At 40.6% G+C, this 14,104-nt stretch overlaps 1 protein-coding gene across 4 annotated transcripts; it reads right to left on the reverse strand.

The window, feature by feature from the left end:
* Positions 1 to 412: 412 nt before the first annotated feature.
* fez2b (fasciculation and elongation protein zeta 2b) lies at positions 413 to 12,037 on the reverse strand. Of its 4 annotated transcripts, XM_019261450.2 has the most exons (11): positions 11,612 to 12,036; positions 7,979 to 8,087; positions 7,641 to 7,757; positions 6,932 to 7,073; positions 6,012 to 6,139; positions 5,469 to 5,618; positions 5,089 to 5,169; positions 4,505 to 4,580; positions 4,340 to 4,405; positions 3,932 to 3,960; positions 413 to 3,486 (listed from the first exon to the last, which is right to left on the reverse strand). In XM_019261450.2, exons 1-10 carry the CDS (start codon positions 11,920 to 11,922, stop codon positions 3,950 to 3,952), a joined length of 1,191 nt encoding a protein of 396 aa, XP_019116995.1. In that variant the 5' UTR covers positions 11,923 to 12,036; the 3' UTR covers positions 413 to 3,486; positions 3,932 to 3,949. The 4 variants fall into 4 exon arrangements, with proteins under 4 accessions (XP_019116995.1, XP_019116993.1, XP_019116991.1 ...); XM_019261448.2 differs by lacking the exon at positions 3,932 to 3,960 and having other exon boundaries at positions 11,612 to 12,035; XM_019261446.2 differs by lacking the exons at positions 413 to 3,486; positions 3,932 to 3,960 and having other exon boundaries at positions 3,968 to 4,405; positions 11,612 to 12,037.
* Positions 12,038 to 14,104: the final 2,067 nt, after the last annotated feature.

Genomic DNA, 14,104 nt, shown 5'->3' on the forward strand with positions numbered 1-14,104 from the left:
AGCTTCAGACATCATCGTCCTCAGTCCACAAAGTTTGACGTCAACATTCAAGCAAACAGTCTTGTGAATTATTCAGACGTATTCAAGTTATAAACATGGAGTGAAATTTGACTTTTCGGGCTCTTCTCGACCGGTTTTATTTTATACGTTAACTAATTTTTAATGCACGGTGTCAATGTGACTGTTCAGTGTTTCTTTTAGACAAACTGTGTATTCTTTGACAGATTGAGAGAAGATCATTAAAACATAATAAACATAAAAATGTTAATTTGTTATTCATCTGTCAGTTTATAAAAAACTTTATGTATGGAAGATATGTGAATTTTCTAGCCTGTGGGTACAGAATGGATCTAATAAAACTGTGATAAAACAATGTCACACACCTTACAATGAGCCAAAACCACCATCAGAGTCTTCACATATTAATTTATTTGAAATGAGTTGCAATGCAATGTGGGCACAAAACACTTGTACCATTACAGTCAATAATATGGTTACAAAACGAACATTTACATAATAAATTAATATACTGCAGTACCACGTGAGACAGTACACATAAAACCCCAAAAAGGGGAATTATATTGCATTAAAAACAAAAAAGGAGTTGGTTTAATGTACAAAAGATTTTCAGGCATTTACAAAGGCAGCCTCTTTTACTTGTTTTGTTTTACATATATAAATATAAATCTCTAAATTGTGCTGATATGTCTGCTAACAAGAGACCAGATGAGGGGCTCCGGCCTGAGACGAGATCCTCCAGTAACTTCCATCTGCCGAATGACTGACTGCCATTTGATTATAAAACAAAACATTTACACAGTCGGTGTCATTTTGTAAGATCATGATCTATTGAGGGATGTTTTCATCTCATGTTTCACTTTTTGAGAACATTTCAAATGATTTGCTTTGAGTTTTTCTGCATCTCGCTGCGACATGCACGTGTCCCTTTAGTGTGATATTAATATGTTCGTAAACAAGACAAACGAATCATTAGAAATGTATCTGCAGCAGTAAAGTGCACGTAGCACATGCTAGGTTGTGAATGTTTTCTAAAGCTCATACAGTCACATTTACAAAAGAATAAATGGACCCCTCGAATTTAAGCAACGCTTTGTGCAATCTTCCCCAACGTCCATGAACTTTATCACACCCCTTTTCATCTTCCTATTCTGTTTTCTTCTGGCTACATGCATGAGAGACACGCTTAAAAATGTAACCATTAAAAGTTCATTCTTTATTTAAGAGAGTCTCACTTTCTCATATTAACCATTTTATTTCTAACTAATCAAAATTGCTGCTCGATGTTAAAACTGTATCTACACTATCGTCACTAGACCGCTACGCCAAGCTACTGCAGCCTGTGCCATTTAACTGCTGGCTACACCTACTACTGTTACAAGTAAGCAGCGTCTAGGACATGAAGCATTAAACTGTGTTCAAACAAATCATGACATAATCAATCATCTGTAATGCTAACCTGATTTAGTCGGGAGGCTCCCGTGATTACCTCCACCTCCTCGTCCAGGTATTTAGAGAAATTTGTAAAGAGCTAAAAGTGCAGCAAAGACTCAGGAATGTCAGTACCTTTCAGAACAAGATTTTAAAACTACTAACACTGATAATCGTACCTGAGAGCTAGACTAGACCTGATCTGACAGTGTGTGGCGCACCTGTAGTAGCTGGTGATCTGAATGTTCGTGTACCGACATGCATCGCTAGATCGGTGGTACACATTTTTTTTTAAAGAGGTGCCCCAGAGTGTCGCACTACGATAAAGTTGGGAGACTTGCAAGTTAAAAAAAGAACGGTCAAAATCGACGGGGCACAGGCTGAGAACTTTAGTCCAAAAAACACATGATCCTACAATTCCCATGATGCAACTTGACCCTAAACCCTGCCTGGTAAACACCCACATCTTTCAAACTTCTTTAAAAGTACCTTGAGTTTGTAACAACCCTAGATTTGTAGTCTCAAGTCCGAGCCAAGATGACACTAATATGACATCACCATGACATCATCGGGGTTAATGGACTGTGGAGTGCCCCTTTAAGGTTGTTTTTCATTACGACCAATAAGGTGAATCGATGGAACAGGATGCATGACAACGATTCGTTGTGTTGATGTGCTTTTGGCACCGCTAGCTTAAGCTCCTAAGCTTCATCTAATGCTACTCTAGTGAGACGTACTCGAGTATCTCCACTACGACATGAGCAGATCACTGACAGACTAAACTGCTACCACAAAATGTACACAACATATTAAAGGGTTAACAGAGAGAGAAAACCCACAACGTGTAACGGAATCTTAACTACACATTTATCAAACCTAAGATAATTTTAACTACGCTATTTATCTAATGACGGTTCAGTCATGTTCTACTAATGCAAAACTGTAATAAGAGGTATTTGCAGACTCAAGTAATGACGACTCCTGGGGAAGTGATAAAGTTGTTGGGGATGGCGGTCACTACTCGAGGGCTCAGAGGTCAATGGACAGCATTTACAAAATGATGTTGGCTACTGAAGTCCCTAATCTCACTAAAAACAAATCCCATCTTTAAAAATATGCTTTATATGTTTTGTTCATTCAGCTGTTAATCTATCAAGACTTTTTATTCCCTTTTTCAAAAAGTAAAAAGTTCCCAAAAACTGTGCAACTTCTCCTAAATCGTATACAAAATATTTCATTTTCACATTCAGCTAGGAGCTAATATAGAGCGAAAACCCCAAATCAACATGCAAAGACAAGTGGACCTACGATTTGTGGTTTTAAAATTAAAGGGTTTGCTCTTTGATCATTAGCAAGAGAGGAGTTTTCAACCCCAAGACATTATAATGCAACCAAACAACAATTTATGCCATTATGGCAAAGGAAAAAAACAGGATTTATGTTTGATATCACAACCAGCTGGGCACTTTAAGTCTCTGCCAGAATGTGTATTCACCCCCCTGTCAGGCATGAATGACACGGATGCAAATGCATTCATTTACAAAGCAGGCAGACTGGACTGCTTCTCCCTCACACCAGCCTGATGATGAAACCCATGGACTTAAAAACACACCCGACCCATTTTCTCCTACCAAAGAGCCGCTGGCTAATCAGGGAGTGAGGTGTCCAGACTAATACTGATTTACTGGCATCCATAGACAAGTCATCATGCAGTCAGAATATACAGGGCTGTTGCTCTCAGGCTTAAAAAAAGTTAAAACATAGAAATGAACTATACAGACTGAAGAGTTAAATCTAGGTTAAAATCTTCGGAGTTAAAAAAAAGAAAAAAAGGAAAGAGAGTCTATGTTTTGAAGAAAAAAAAAGAAAAAAAGGAAAGAGAGTCTATGTTTTGAAGAAAAGAAAAATAAAAGTAGGAAAGATTTGGATTTTTAATCCAGTATCTGGATTCTTCCGGATAACCTGAACCGTCTTCTGATGGTCCAATGGGTTCTGGAAACGTGAGGCTTGCCTTTGGCTTTTACGTGGGACAAAGAACTGTGGAGACAAGAGCAGATCGGCTGATGATCAGCGCTGTTTTCATACCCACTGTGGCAGATGAAGGAGAGCTGTAAATTATGGAAGAGCAACTACCACAGGGGAAAAAAATGTGGGGTGAGAAACAAGAATAATAATAAAACAATAAAAACAGGTGAGAAGCAGACACGTGAACAGCTGCTGCTACAAGCTCGCCGTAAAGAGGGAATCATGTGCATGGGTGTGTTTGCGTGTTACAGAGTAGGTAGTGTGGTGCGGCCACAAGCGGCGCACGGCACGATGGGAACTACAGCGAAGAGCGAGCGAGGGGGGAGGCTGCTGCTTTTTTTGAGGGAGGAAGATACAGTGATACTATTGAGAGAGAGAAAGAGGTGTTTGACAGGGCTCAGAAGAGAAGGCTGAAGGTGAAGAAGGATCTGTGTTAATGTGTCAGTGCCTCACAAACCTCAGTTTCCTCTTGCTCTCATACCAGAGCTACCCAAAGGACAATGCAGCACAGACGAAAGACAAGGAAGGTACAGGTCAACAGTCAAGCATTAATTCATGTTTGTGTTGAGTGTTACTGTTTACTTTCCTACCGTCAGCTTCTCTGAAAAAGAAGACACGAACTTTGCACTTCCTCTTTCAAGTAACGGGGAGCGGGTGGGGGCCGGAGCTCTGAGTGTCAGGTGGAACTGACACGAACAAAAGTCACCTGGCTGTGACGCACACCTCTAAATATAGATCGCTTTTGGGACGCTTTGAGGTTTTTCTTTCAACATTACTGCATAAAACCTGATGTGACTAAAGCGGCTCAGCTTTTCATCCTCCTCACTGACATATGAACATGTTTGATGGCTGTGTGTGTGTTTACCTTTGAGAATGTAGTCTGTTAGCAGGGCCGGGACCTTCTCGCTGTCATCCCTCATGGCGTGGAGGACTAGCGGGAAGAGAGAAGCATGTTACATTTTGAAAAAAAAAAAACAGAACAAGTACTGAAAAACACGAAAAACAAACAAGCGTGCGGCGACACACTCACTCTTTGTGAGGATCTGGAGGTCTTCAACTGACGGGGAGCTGGCTTTCTTCTCATAAGGGATTACTGTGGTCAGGTACTGAAAGAGAGACGATCATGTAAGAAACAATGAAAGAAGAGTGTTACAGACTTTAATCTTAAAACAAAAAATGCTTCAGCGTTGTAAAAGGATGATAAAATATGATGGTATGAACATGTGGTAAGCAAGAGCAGGTTCATATGTAACTGGTAGTTGGTTTCAACCTTTCAGAGACTTTAATGCAAGCTAAAGAAAGCCATGATTATCTCTTCTTGTTTATTATAAAGGAATAATAAGATGACAATGATGTAAAGGCTGTGATAACATAAAATAAATAAAAAGACAAGTGAAGAACAGAAATCGGGTTATTAAAAAAATAAGTAAAAGCACAAATCAAAGAGAACAGATGAAATAAATGAACAAAATTTTAGTTTTACAGCAAACGCCAGCGCTCGCTGTTGAGAAAGAAACAAACAAGGCCGGTGATAAAAAGGAAAAAAATAAAAGAGGACAGATACAAATCTGTAAAGAAAAGCTGAAAGTGAGTTGAAAGAAAGAGCGGGGGCACCTGTTTGTCCCCTCCTGTGTTGCCAAAAGTTTGACGAAGGCCATTTTGAATGACATTGGAGAGTCCCTCCAGAGTGAGGAGCTACAAGGAGTGAGAGGAAAGGAGGAAAGAAAAGAGAGCAAAGAGAGATGAGGAAGCTTCTATGTTAAGAGAAAAGAGGGGGAAAAAAAGGTTTGGCACAATCCCTCGGTGCTGGTATAAAGGCTGCTCGTCCATGCAAACTATCTGTCAGGTCATGCATTTCTGCTAATACTTTGAACAAGTGTGTGTGTGTGTGTATAGGTGTGTCTATTCCACTGATCGTCATTGTAATCATGCACACAGAGCAAATGTGTTTGTCTTTGTTTATGCCTCTCACACCGTGTCAGCACATGACTCACCGTGCCCGGTATGTGCGTGCTGGCTGTTCTCTGGCCGTTGGGCCCGGTTGTCGTCGTGCTTCTGATTTTCTTCTTCTTCCGCAGCAGCTCGCGGTGCTCCTTCTGTCTGTTCTGCACGTCGATCAGCAGCGAGATGAAGCTGTTCTTCACCTGGTTTTGCAAATGGAAAACTCCTTGATGTGTATTGTTTTTTTACGATCAAACTGCACTTATTATTACTACTTTTAATTATACGTATAATTACAGAAATCCATTCTTATCTGCTGAGTCATGCCATTGAAGCAAATCACATTACATTGCAGTAAAGCTGCGAGTGATTCACTGATCCTGATCCTGTGTCCAGAATCCTGAACTCTGTGGTCTGTTCTCACTACACAGCAGATGTTCAAAAAGCTGTCTTCGAATCAAGTTTATAATATTTAAACACTTATTTACATCCAAGCGTCACTGTGTGTCTGACTTTAAAATCATCTCATCGCTGTAGCACACACACGAGTGCAGTTTATGATGTCGCCTTGTTGCCGCAAAGCTAAATCAAAGTACCTCCTTTTCGTAGTCCAGTTCGTCTCGCAGGGCCAGAGCCTGGATCAACTCTTCGCTATAACGCCGAATGGCCGTCTCTACTTCCTCCAGAGTCTCGGTGAGCTCAGACACAGACAGCTGACGCAGCCCTGATGGTGAAGATGGTGTGCATGTATATTAGGAAGAAGTCAGGTGATATAGGTCGTATATTTATGCATGTTGTGTATGAAAACAGGGTAGATTCGATGAGTATCTTACATGACAGGATGGTGGTTTGACTCTGGGAGCCAAATTACTCCTGAATTGAACACGCAACATTATAATAATGAATATTCATGCTCACTCTTAGATAGAAACACTTAAAATACATTTGAAGATTATCCATTCACAGCTAAATGTCAGCGCTCCTTCAAACCTTTCAATGTTCATAAATCTGTAAAGCACATTTAAAATGCAAGGTACATAAGATTAAAGTGGTGAAGGCTTTACAGTGAAGTGTATCCTAAGGTCTATCCTGAGGTCGTAAAGGCAAAGATCCAAGGTAGAAGTGTTGTAAATACTGAGACTCATTACATGCTGTCAAATATGTAAAACACGTGACATAATGTAGTTAATATATCCAGATATCTGAAACTAAATCTATAGCCTGGAGGCAAACTGGGTGCAAATGCTCTGTCTTCTGGCATTCGAAACTGTGTGTTCAAGCCAAAAATATACTGTTGATTATATAACGACGTAACTGCTGCCTGTTTGCATTTGTCACGCGTTACGTAAGAAAGTTTCTCCACGCGTGTAGCAGTTTCTTCATGTGTCACAGTGAGCGACCTATTACACTTCACTAAGTCGTTTAGATAACTGTCAAGGCAGAGTGTGAAAAGACACTGCTGTCTTACAACAGCGGTGAGCACAGTAACGTTAAAAGCGCAGCGTGGTGTACTCACGGTCCTCGTAGCTGGTGTTGGAGCCAGAGCGTTTTAGTGCGTGGAGGTCCTGAGAGAGCATGGACAGGTCGGACTGCGAGGGACTCTCATCGTCCTCTGGGTCCGGAGACTCCTGCATCATTTCCTCTATCTCCTCTATCACCTAAACAACAACAGACACAAACATGATCACACTTAAATGGTACTTCATTTTTGGCACTGTGTTTTCTGTATTAGTTTTGTGGATACAGAGGAGTGGGAGGGTTGTCATCCAGCAGCTTGAAACAATGTTTTACTGTAAAATGTTATTTGGCGGCTGCTAAGGTACTGAATCTCCTCGTTGTCTTATCTGACAGTAAATTCATTCTTCCTCGTTGCTATTTTTGTTTTTAGTTCAGTCTGTTTGTAGCTCACCCCTCTGAAAACTATTTTAAATCATCACGAGATTCATGAAAGCTTCCCAGGATATGTGTACCATTTATGCATGAAGCCAAAAATACTGACCCTATCTTGCTCTCGACATTATGTTAAGATGCTAAATGCTAAACTGTGTTACATCCAGAAAACATTACTTGTCTTAGCGTAGGCGAGTAGAAAATATGGCATATGCAGCGCAGATATTTGATTTAGAACTTCCGCCCCTCCTAGCTGTCAAACATCCTCAAACTGTGAGAAATACTGATGTTGACAGAGCTGCATTAACATTATCACTGGGAGCGTGAAAAGCTACCTGTTCGGCCGTGAAGAGCGGCTCATCGTTGATGCAGGAGACGATAATCGAGTGCATATCCATCTGCTCCCTTAGCTCCTCGTCATCCGACAGATCCAGAGATTGGTTGTCTAACTTCTGTCCGTCGGGGAAGGAGGAGAGGGATTTGAGATGGAGAGAAAAAGAGAGAGAGAGAACTTGGATGAGACAACAAACAGGTGGTTAAGCAGATTGAGGACAGTGTTTGTTTGTTTACATTTGGCTCGTCTCCTGCAAGGCGACGTTTAAAAAAAAATAAACAGTGTAGAAATATGGAAATGTAGCCTTCAAATATGACATGAGACAAGTGTGTGTGTTACCTCGTGCTCAGTGAGGTTGAGGGTGGGCAGGTGTAGGGTGCGAGTGTGCGATGTCTTCCAGTCCACCGCCATCACGTTGCCATAATTATCTGTCAGAGCGTTCCAGACCCTGGGGGAAAGCAAGAGGCGTTCATGATTTAATTAGAATATTATAAGAACTAGAATAAAAGTTGTGTTTTCAGCTCGGAGGAGATAAGACAAACCCTGTTTCCTTCTCTTTATAATATGACACAGCATTACTTGGCGGTGTTACAGTATGTTCTGCTGACTGACCACCCCCTCACCACTTCACTGTGTTCCTGCTACTGCATCTCACAGCGGCCGCCTGAAGCCACTGACGAACGCAACAGCACACGTCATTCATCCAGCAAAACGTTCCAACAGAGTGGGAAACATTCAACCTTAGGGCACAGCTCTGACAACACTTCACATGAACTGAAAGACAGCGTCTTTAGATCGTTGGAGGCCCTTTTTTTTTTTTTAAGTTTGCTGATTTAGAAACAGTGTCATCATTATACCAACAGACTGTCGAGTGTTTACAATGCTCGGCAGCGAGCAAGCTGGCAGAGGACATATCAGAGCCGAACAGATGGTGGCACAGAGTCTGTTGGACAAACAAGTTTACAGTGAAATGAGTCGTCTCTTTTTAATAACTTCCAAATGACCAGATTTGAGGGATTGTTGCAAAATATGTGCAAGTGTGTATTCTTCTTTTGGTATCGACTCAGCAACATATGTAAAGCTCTCGTCACTCTTAGCCAAGATTTGCTGAAATCCAGCGCTGTAGTGAAAATGCAAGTTTTTTCCATTAATTTGAGTGGGGATACACTATTTTGGAGGGGTGTCTGCCAAAAAAATCCAGTGACCTGTGGCGGAGAAGTTGAGCTGGATCCGACTTTTGGAAAAACGGCAATCAGACGCTCCGGTCAAACCTCCACGAAAAGTCTCTGAGGCAGAGACTATCCAGGTGGATTCATGGACTAAACTCTATCTGTTGGGCTTTGTTTATTTCACTTACCAACTTCTAAATCTGTTTCTGGCTCATAATTTATGCTGCAAAATAAAGACACCAAGAAGTTAAATTTGATTTGCAACTGAGAGAAAGTGGTCGAGTGACACAGACAGTGAATGAGAGTGAGCGAGCGCCGGCCTTGATTAAGCCGGTTAATCACCGGTTAATTCCTGATTGTTCCACTCAGCACAAACAGACACACACCCAGCCTAACAAACACTGTGGCGATTCGCTGCGCCTGATCCTGTTTGTATGCACCTTAAGGCTGTTTTATAAATACTGAATAAACCTGCCTGTTTATGTGGCCCTCACTGGAAAAAAAAACAGCCCTAACATTTGGAAGCATTATGCATTTTTTCACTGTGACAGAAAATCAAGTCTGTGCCGAATATAAAATTCAAGTGCACGTGCGAAGTCACTGTGTGTTTTTTTTTATCCCTGGTCCCGACTGCTGCAAGCAGAGCGAGGGTGGATGCTGTGAACCCATGTGTCACAGAGACTCTGCATCGTCATACCCTTGCAGTCAAATGTTTATGTAACTTGCATGTTTCTCCCCGAAGTGCTCATGCACAGCTTGGAGGGCTGCTCTAAATAGGGCAAAGGCTGGCAGGAAAGATTTTTTGTGCCTCGAGCAAAGACACTGTCTCTCAGACACGTGAGTGTGTGCCAAAACACGCCATTGGCTTCACTTTCAAAGAGAGCATTTACATAAAAAAAAAACACAAGACTAGTCTAGATTTCAAGGGACAAGCCGTCTTGTTTCTACGCCACACTGTGCCAATTTGTCTGAATTACTTGCTTGAATATATTTATACACATATATAATCCAAAAGCCTGACTATAACACAACACACTTTTCTTTCTCTGTTCTCACTCTCACCAAAAACCTGCACTCATACACACATTTCATCTTTGTCATCCCCGTTGTTCGTCTCGGCCACGGTTTTGCTGGAGAACTTGTTAAGCGCCTGGTCACGTCCTGCAAAGTGCAGTCATCCAGAAAAGACTCTCACTGAGCCTTGGCGCTGCTCTTTGGGCTTCGGCAGGCTGCTGTCCAATTATTCTGTTCCCTCCTCGCTCTGTTTCTTCACTCACATCAAACATAGACGCTTCTCTTCCTGTCTGACCAGCTCTCCTACATTTCCTTTTACACTTTTAGGAGCACCATGAACAGCACGTATTGTTACATTGCTGTTATGTTATGATATACATATATACGTATATATGGTTCACACCATCGCACAGCTGAAACAATCTGTCAATTGATAGAAAATTAAACAATCAGTTGCTAAAAAGCAGAATTACAGATTCACGCACTACTTCCAGATGTGAACATCTGCTGCTTTATTTATCAAACGTCCTAATAAATTAAATATCTTTAGGTTCTGGGGTGGTGGTTGATTAAATTTAAAGAGGTCACCTTGGACATGAAGAACTTTTTTAATTGTCTCAAATCTTGTTTAATCGATTGATCTCGATGACTTCAAGTGTCAAGTTCTGCCCAACAAATCAACCAAAAGCGCCAAATGATTAAATCATATTGATATAAAGCAAGAAAGGGCTATATAAACTGAGAAATCACAGACACGGAGACATCAGAAAATATTTGGCTTTGTGGCTCGATATCTGACATTTTCACCGTCTAGATCCACATACAGTATAGGTCTATGTGGTGATTTAGGGTATGGCTGTCTAAAGTGATCAAGTCCTAAACCCAATGATCAAGTCCTGGTTCAGTCATCGCGTCCAAGATTCAAGTGAAGCAACACTTCTGTGTGGACATGTGCATGACTAATATCCCTTTGGGCAACATTTAATGATCAGATCTAACAATGTCAGTCACTGTGTCGCAATGCTTTATACAGAAGTAGAAGATAGGAAGCAAGCGGAGGGTGATTTATGCGGCTCACACGGCTCTGTAGTCCACGCTCAGTGTGTGGGGATTGCTGTGACTGGCTGCTGGGAAGTAAATAGCATGTTGTCATGTCAGTGTGCAGTTGTGACATTTGAGCGTCCATGAGACACAACAACTGCTGAGGACCTCCGACTGCGATAACAAGGGCTGATGAGGTGGTGGGAACAGATGCTGACAGTGTAACCTTTGAGAAAGTAAGGAGTGCATGTGTGTGAGGTGACATTTTGTGTCTGTTTGCACTAAGAGGAAACAGCAGCAAGTCAAAAATGCTCCCATGTGATCATGTGAGCTTAAATTCAGGATACTACTACAGTTTATAAACCAGCAATAGATTCATCATGAAATAAAGTATTGGTAACGTGGCATGACCCCTCCCCTCACACACAACACAAGCAACTTCACTGATTCATCTCTTCAAGGACCAAACACTCAAAACACATTAACATATCATGAGTAACACTGCGATGCATAGATGCCAACTTAAACTCAAGAGTCTTATTTAGCCAAATGATGACACAGGTGTGACATATGTCGTTATAACACGACACAAAGTGTGCTCTAGTTTCGCTAAACTTTGGACGACACTGATTGCTGCTAAGCTACATCAACGTTAGATTAGCCCGGCGAGGCTAACGTGGCTAGCCGGGCTAGCCACCGAGCTAAAGAGATTAAAAAGTTAATAAAAACGGATAAAATCCACACTCACTCGTCGTCTTTCAAGTAGTTCTCCTCCGTGATGGGTTTGACGGGGGCTATGTTTTCCGTCGTCGTGTTGTAGTTTCGGAAACACACTGTCAGCTTCTCGTCGAAGTCGTGGACGAGGTCCTCCATCGATTTGAAGCTGCAGATCTCGCCGGAGAAACTGTTGTCCAGGTCTGAGAAATCGTCTAGGCCCGACGATGAATCGCCCACATTTGAGTTCAGCTGGTCCAGCTGGTCGGCCGACGCCGAGGAGGACGGCTTGAACTCGTTAAAATCCTGCCAGTCCTCATCGAAGTGGGCTAACGGCGCCGCCATGACTGCCGTGGGAGCTCTGTTGACAGCCACTTAAAGCCCGCAGTGGTGCTCTGTTTTCGGCTTCTGGACACTGGACTAGACGGCGAGACGGAGAGAGAGAGAGTGTGGGAGAGAGGGAGGACGGGGGTGGTACAGTGTGACGTAGATGTGTACGCCCCTCCCCTTTCAGTGGGAGCAAAACAAACCCCTGTCAGCTGAGTTTTACAGCAGATAGGACTGTTGTGTTGCTCATGTTAGTGTTATCACTGTCAGCCAGAAGAAACCGCCACTCTGACTCTATCTTTACAGTCATTTTACAGAGGGGAACAGCTCATATGTCTCTGCAGTAAAGGCAAACCCACTGCCTCCCTTGCACAAGAGTCCATATGTATATTTTTCTTATGTATATTTTTAGAGGTAGAACCATATGTTCTTCCTCCTTAGAGTTTATTCTATTTATACCACATTTTAACCTCATGCCTGTATACAGTGTGTGCCTGTCCTTTGTTGTTTCTTGTAATGCTGCTGCAACAAAAGAATTTCCCATCAGGTATCAGTAAAGTATTTTATCTACCTATCTATCTATGTTTCTATGTATATATGACATATATCACTGAATTTAAATTAAACCTGTGCAAGAATTAAACATGAAAAGAAATTAAACCTGTGCTATTTTTATATATTTTATCTATCTATCTATCTATCTATCTATCTATCTATCTATCTATCTATCTATCTATCTATCTATCTATCTAGACATACATACATACAACATACATAACATACATACACCACACCACAACACACACACACCACACATATATATATATATATATATATTATTATATATATATATATATATATATATAGTATATATATATTATAAACAAACATTGTATAGAAATAAGAAACAGAACTACAAATAGAGATAAAAAGAAAATAAAACTCTACAATTATATAAAAAAACTACAATTAAATTAGAAAATGTATGAAAGTCACAGCATTGAGCAGAGGAAAGCACAGGAGAGTGTCATTGTGGGGGGTTTCCTAAATTCAAAACCGCCTACAGCTCTTAAAATACATTTTAATGTCTTTTTGCTCCACTCAGACGAAATAAACTGCAGAAGGATGTGAAGTTGGATCGCCTGATTATTGTGGCTGATTATATAGTTTTTTAAGTTGATCTCTAAGGTTAGGTCTCATATTGTTGTGATCAAATTGTATTTACTGAATCTTTTCCCTGTTCTCCTCTCTTATTTTTATTTGCACAAGTTTAATATTTGTCCAAATATTTTGTTTTTGTTTTTACTTAGATTTACACATACTGTATAGGCTACCACCAGGTGGTGCAATGAGCTTGATGTTGGAGACTAATGGAGACCCACAGTGGTCTATAAACCATTATTAAATAAAACATATGAAGTAATGTATATAAAATGTTTATTGTAACCATAAAATAGTCAATTAATGAATTTAATTATCTCATTGTTATGAAATATTATTTTGTGTTTCATGAGTTTATTGCAGCTAATTATTATTTCAGTCCAGCAGTTTATAATTCAAAAATGCCAATTTTATAGCATTTTCCCCAATAGCCCTTTTATTTTATTTCATAATACCACTTTTCTTTTTATTTTAGTACAAATCCATTACCTGTTAGTCAAGCCAACCAGGCCAGAGCCAAGTTGAATGTAATAGATTATTTCACAGTTTCATGATTTTATTATGTATCAGTTCATATACCTCACAATCTGTGATTTACATTTTCAAGTATTGTATAGAAATGTATGGCCAACAACAAGACTTACTCAAAATAACATCACTTTATTGGCAATTGTTCTTATTATTCCTAATGGCATTGAAGAGTCTCTTACCAGATGGCCTGGCTCCAGACATTGCTTTCAAGAATGAATACAAAGTAGAATTTTGACACAAGTTCAACCCCGTGTTGTCCACTACAGACCCCTTGACACGTGCTTTGCCAAAAGCAGTGATTCGGGGCCAACCTGGATCCCCTTTCTCTGTTTAAAACGTGACTTTTCTGGGTATCTGAAACTTTGTTCTTGGGGCCTTCACAGTCTTTTGCCCCATCAAACTTCCATGGGCCTTTTTTTTTTTTTTTCAAAACCCTGAATGCTTTATTGAAAATATGCATACATAACACTTTTCCTACACAACAATACAAAACAGTACAATCACTTTT

Source organism: Larimichthys crocea, chromosome XI (assembly GCF_000972845.2).
Source record: "Larimichthys crocea isolate SSNF chromosome XI, L_crocea_2.0, whole genome shotgun sequence".
NCBI lineage: Eukaryota > Metazoa > Chordata > Actinopteri > Sciaenidae > Larimichthys > Larimichthys crocea.

Coding starts and splice junctions, on each gene's coding strand:
- fez2b (XM_019261446.2), bottom strand. CDS start 11,922: ATGGCGGCGCCGTTAGCCCACTTCGATGAGGACTGGCAGGATTTTAAC. Junction 7,074..7,640: donor CGCTCTTCACGGCCGAACAG/GTAGCTTTTCAC, acceptor GTTGTTGTTTAG/GTGATAGAGGAGATAGAGGA. Junction 5,170..5,468: donor GCACGCACATACCGGGCACG/GTGAGTCATGTG, acceptor CACTCCTTGTAG/CTCCTCACTCTGGAGGGACT.